At 38.3% G+C, this 6,000-nt stretch overlaps 1 protein-coding gene across 1 annotated transcript in view; it reads right to left on the reverse strand.

Annotated features, from left to right (window-relative positions):
* otp (orthopedia homeobox) overlaps positions 1–4,180 on the reverse strand; it is a 38,559-nt gene extending 34,379 nt beyond the window's left edge. Inside the window, exon 1 of the mRNA XM_018537103.1 lies at positions 4,135–4,180. Within this exon, the coding sequence (XP_018392605.1) occupies positions 4,135–4,180 (46 nt within the window). The remainder of the gene's footprint in view (positions 1–4,134) is intronic.
* Between the last annotated feature and the right edge of the window lie 1,820 nt (positions 4,181–6,000).

Raw genomic sequence — 6,000 nt, forward strand, 5'->3', positions numbered from 1 at the left:
CGAAAAAAAAAATCAACGCTTAACGTGAAAAAAAATAGAGCTATAACTTTCTTTTAATCCAGTTAACGTGTAGCGCTTTACTCAGTTCTCGCCACCTGCAACATTCTAACTCTCTAAACCGTTCCTCAACTTCTCGCGTAATGTAATCAGTGTTGAGGTAATTAAGATCATCAAACTCGAGAAGCGGCTTTCTTGAGATGGAGGAGATCGAAGACGTGCAACGTCACGTGTTACCGGCACATCTCACTGTTCTTTCGTGAAATTTTCCATTTTGAATTACGCTAACTGCCAACTTTTTATTTTTAACTGTAAAAAATAAACCTGTCGTAAAAAAATTTTTCCTAATTTAACAAATGTCATAAATTAACGTACACTGGTTTACCATTTTGTTGTAATCAAAGAAAACAATACAGTACCATATGTACAATGTAAAAAAGTAAAATAATTGATAAAATTACTTAACTTACATATACACACAAGATGAAAATCAAATAATTTTGTTAATCGCACAATAATCAATGTTTAAAAAATTGCGGTAACTGTATTTATTACTCCTATTATATTATATCATGATTTTATGCAAGTATATACCACTCAAAAAGAGATAATTTGTTTTATATATTAAAATAAATTTAAATGGTATTAGTTTTTGCAAGTAAACAGTAAATGTAATTGTAAATAAAAAAATAATATAAGAAATGTGATTCTATGAATATCTATAGATAAATAATTAGTAATAAGTTACACTTTTATATAAAAGTAAAGAAAGGAATATTAATAAAGCCTTTTTGTTTCCCTCTATGGTTTCCTGTAAATAATTTCTTTTGTATTGTATACTCATTATTAAAAATAATCATCATATGAAAAAAAAACTCGATCTAAAGCTCTAATTAATTATTAGCCTAGTTATATCGATATTCGGATACTTAAGCCTTTTTTACGACTAATAATAAATGAATTAATATAATATTTTCATTACTGCTTTGCCTTCGTATTAATGTCATTTTAAACTATCTATATTGTTCCCAAGGTGAAAATGAATGCAACTCATAGTGAAAAAATGAATTTTTTTATCACTCTTGACGAATGGGTACCCATCAAATGGTGAATCCACAGATAAATGATCACTATTTGTTGCCTACATGCTTAAGCCTCTACGTCGCGTCAAGGTTGTAATCATTGTAGAGACATTTTATTTTATCATTTTTTGTGTGTTGTTGATTTTTGTTTTTGTTTAAAAATTTTTTGGAATAACATTAACATGATGATAGAACAGTATAACAAACGAAAATATGTTATTAATTTACTTATTAATCGTGAAAAGGGCTTATATGTATCATAGCAGTAATTTTCTATATTAATAATTAATTAAGACTACATGGATCAAGTTTTTTCTCGTATAATGATTATTTCTGTCAGTCTTAATGACCATATAATACAAAAAAAATTTCTAAATTCTAAAAAGTCTAATGTAAAATCGTAGGAGGCACGAAAATGGTCTTATTGACCCGCCTTCTTTAAAAAGCATTAGTTTTTGCATGTCGCGAATAGTAAATGCGATAGTAAATAAAAAACTGATATAAGAAATGTAATTTTATAAATATCAATCAATACGATAAATAAATAATTTGTAGTAATTACATTTATATATAATATAAATTGAAGATGCATTAGTTTTTTCATGTCGCAAATAGCAAATGCAATGGTAAATAAAAAACTGATATAAGAAATGTGATTCGGTGAATATCTATTAATACAATAAATATTTCGTAATGAAATGTACGATATTAATTGCAATTCACAGTTACGGCAGGATTATTCACAGTGGATTAGCCGAGCGAAACAGTCCCTACACGAACCGACGGGTGATGAAAATCAAATTGATTAAGAGGAATCCAGATTCATTCGAAATTTATCTTTTTTGTAAGCACGGAGTTATACACCCTGATATGATTAGAAATGAATTTTAGAAAAATAATTTCATAAAGTTCATGTGAATATGAGAGTAAGAAATTCGCATTAAGCGGTACAAAGTATAAAATATTAATAACTGTCAAATATTAATAACAATTATTCGGCGATAGATTATGATCCGTTTTAGTAATTGTCTGCTTGTTTTTCAATTCGCTATCGATAATTGATATTTAACCGCTACTTTCTATATATTTTAGCCGACGCAATTAACATATATACTGAGAGATAATATACGGATATTTCTGTTATAAATTTCACCGTAAACGGCAAGTAATTAACTTTAACGAAGCTATGCGACCTATAGTAATGCGCGCTTGAAAGATTTAGAAGGATTTAAAATTATACATAACTAAATTTATAATCGAATCTATTTAATAAAGACCGTTTAGCGTTCGATATGTATTTCGTTCCGTTAGATTTCATTTCATCTTGAATATCTTTTACTATGATAGCATCGCGCTTACAATTAGACCGGGAACACTCGTAGTACTCGTAGTAATGTCTGATTAATTAACAACGTCACTTTCAATTGTGATTTGTTAATTGTAGTAAACCGACATAATGATCCCACATTACGTGGACAAAAAGCTGACACGCTAAGCTTGAAATAAACTAGCTTGCACACTTATAAAAGCAGTGAAGAAACACGCTTCTTATGGGACACCTGATGCTACAACGGTACTCGGCGCAGCGCGTTTGAAATCTAAAACTGAAGTATTAAAGTTTAACACTATTATTATATCATTACCGTGCCATCACTGTCTTCTCTCATTACGTTCTACGGATACAAAAGTGAAATTAGCGAAAGCGATGTGTCTGTGTGTGTGTATGTGCGGCTTTGTAATACTTCATAATATCAACACAAATGAAGTGCGCTGATAATTCACTAAGAACATATTTTTTAGTTATGCCAACAGAAGTACAAATAAAATATATTGTATCGTACTAATCAGAATTTTAATCAGATTATTGTGACCGAACTTCTGATTATTTCAACTGGAACGTTTGATAAATTTAATTGTAAGCGTTTCTCTAATTTGTATCCTTCTGACTCAATCTACCAGATTTCCAATTTGTGTATCAGATTTTTCCTGTTGTTACATGTCTCACGATAATGTTGGTAATAAGTATATATTGTTATTCGGTAGAAATAAACGTCAAATTCGCGAGGAAAGCAGGACTTGACGCCTAATATTTTAGTACAAATTTTATAATTTCCAGTTTGTTATTATTATTGTAATTATTATTCACTTCCACATTTCTTCTTAAGTTCTACAATGATTCGAAAAACTGAATACTTTTGTCGGTACCGCGCTTTTAACGTTACAGATGAAATAGGCTGCCACTATTATTGAAATCGATGGACATTCTTGCGACTGACACTTAATCCTGAAAGCCTCTGTATCAGATCCGAGCACATGTTTTTCACACCGGTTAACAATTTTTTCAATTCGATGTACCGAACACACTGGATTGTAAATCGGAAGCGACGCGCCAAAACATCGGCCGTCGGCAAAGACATCGATGGCTTCCGAAGAATGGTTGGTCGCAAGTTCAATGCTCGTGATCAAAATGCATTTGCTGTACATGATTAAGTGAGGTAACGGTCTTTCGAACATTAGAGTGATCTACGTGATCACATAGTGACATAACAGACAACTAAGTTGTGATTAATTCTTGTAACGCTAAAAATACGCGGCGATTATAATTAATCGATACGATGAACGTAATCGACACACAATGACTTTAACTTTAATTCACAGTTAAAAATGGACCAATCACAGTACTGCAATCCACAATTCTGTTCGTAATTTCGCGTAAAATTTATACATTTATAACCGGTCCAAGATATACACTCAATCATTATTCTGGAGAACGTACATTTGGACCATATTCTTGTAGGCATAGTTTGAAGACAATACCGTAGAACTGCGATTTAAAACGCGAAGGAAACCGGTGGATATCGTATAAATCTCGGCCAGCTTCAGGATTTCTAAGGGAATTGGAGCTTAGTCTTAACACACAAGGATTTAACGTGACGTTCGACGCGAATATCGGCGGTACCATTCGAGATCGCTAATTACAATCCGAGCACACTAATTTCCTTGACGCACACTAATCAGATGGAATTTTTCTGACTCAAGTGTATACGGTACTTACCGGAGATACCGTGTACGGAACCACCGGCGGTGATATTGTTGAGCATGCCGCTCAACTCCGGGAGCGTAGCTCCGATACAGCACGCGGAAGCGGAAATCCGCGCGACACCGCGAGCACCTCACCCTCAACTCTCGAGGAAGCACGGACAAGAAAAAAAACTGCGACTGGCGGCGCGACGCACGGAGCCTTTCCTGGATGAGTATTTAGGTGTACAGAAATGAGCCTGAGGATCGGCCCGTGCCTCAGGAAGGCAAACAGCGAACTGGCCGACTGCCATATCCGAACTCCCCCACTCGCGCCGGCTCGGCTGGTATATCGATGTCCTGTTCGTTTCAAAGCGAACACCGCCGATCTCTCGCTTCAACCACCGGCTCGCGAGAGTCCCTACTACCTCGCGTTCTCCGCTGGTGGGCGTGATATTGAATCGCTCCTATCCTTCAGATCCAACACTAGAACCCAGGAAGGTAGCTAGCCGCAACAGCGCCTTTCTTCGAACTCTCGTACTTGTGACGATCAGAATTTTATTTGTTCGTTTATTTTCAGCAGAGGAACCAAATATCAATTATTATAATATAATATTAAGTTACTTTAAATTAGAAATATCCGTTATTTGTCCTAAAATATTAGGATGACGATAATGAGGTGGAATTTCGAATAGTGCTGAATTGACTCATCCCCTTAAGAGTGGACCATCATGTTTGCGTATCTTTCCTTCTGCGATGATCAAGTCTAAAAGTTTCATCCTAGGAAATTCATCAGAACTTGAGAGTTGCCACGATTACAGTAGCGCAAAAGTTGAATGCAACCGCGCGTTCACCAACCGCTCGAACAGGATCAGGAGGTCCTGACAGACCTCACTTCGGTGGAAGAGTAAATAAAAAATAAATAAAAATAAAAAAAAATGGTACGACACAGCCGGTGGCGACTGGCGACGAACGCGGGAAGCGAACGAAGAGTCTCGGACCCAGAGAGAGGTATCCCGGTCGTCGGATTTTCCGTCGCCCGCGCGCCGGGCCGCAATGGTTGGTAGCCATGCGAGGGTTGCCCATATCCCGAGGTAAACTCTATCCAGGTTACCGTCTCTTTCGCCGTCTCCGCTTTGTGGTAGGCGGTAACCGCCGCGAACGCAGCTCCAATGAGCGGGTAGCCCGCCCTCTGGATGCCCCACTAGTTTTCGCGCGGCGGAGATTTATTGAAATTTTATTTTTATGGCCGGCAAGAGCGCGCGCGGGCGCTCGGCACGGCGTTGCGCGCGGGTGAGAGAGGAGAGATGCGAGCGGACGACCGGCGGCCGAAGGAGACGAGAGAGAGCCCTCTTCTTCTCATTTCCTCCGCCTTTCTTCACCCCTTCCCGAACCCGTGCGTATATCGCTCTATCTCCGTCCCCGCCGTCTCTCGCCTCTCGCTCCGGCATCGCGGTGTTTCACGTTCTCTCTCGCCGACAGCGCCGACTATACGCTTTTCCACCCTCGCTCGGGCGCGCGCGCGCGCGCGTGCTCGCTCTCTCGCCGGATTCTCGCCCGGTCGCCGTGATCTCGCTTTCTCGCTGCGGCCCGCCTTGTACACTCCACGTCCTTTTAATTCAATAGCTACCCCTTTTTATAACTCGGCAGCCCCCCGTGCAGCGCACGGAAGTCACGATGGCTCCTAACGCTTTGCTTGACCCGCCGAAGCGCGATCTTGCGCGATCCTACATGAACGACATTCCATCCTATTTGCGACGATCACAGGGGATGCGTGTAACGCGTAGTTTGTAATTACACTGGATAATGTTCATGTTAAATTTATTAAAATCTCAGATTCGCACTCCGAGTAGCCACGTTCGCTTTTTAGTCCGTACAGAAAGCAGACGGAAACGGTTACATT

This window comes from Cyphomyrmex costatus, unplaced genomic scaffold (genome assembly GCF_001594065.2).
Source record: "Cyphomyrmex costatus isolate MS0001 unplaced genomic scaffold, Ccosl1.0 scaffold164, whole genome shotgun sequence".
Taxonomy (NCBI): Eukaryota; Metazoa; Arthropoda; class Insecta; order Hymenoptera; family Formicidae; genus Cyphomyrmex; species Cyphomyrmex costatus.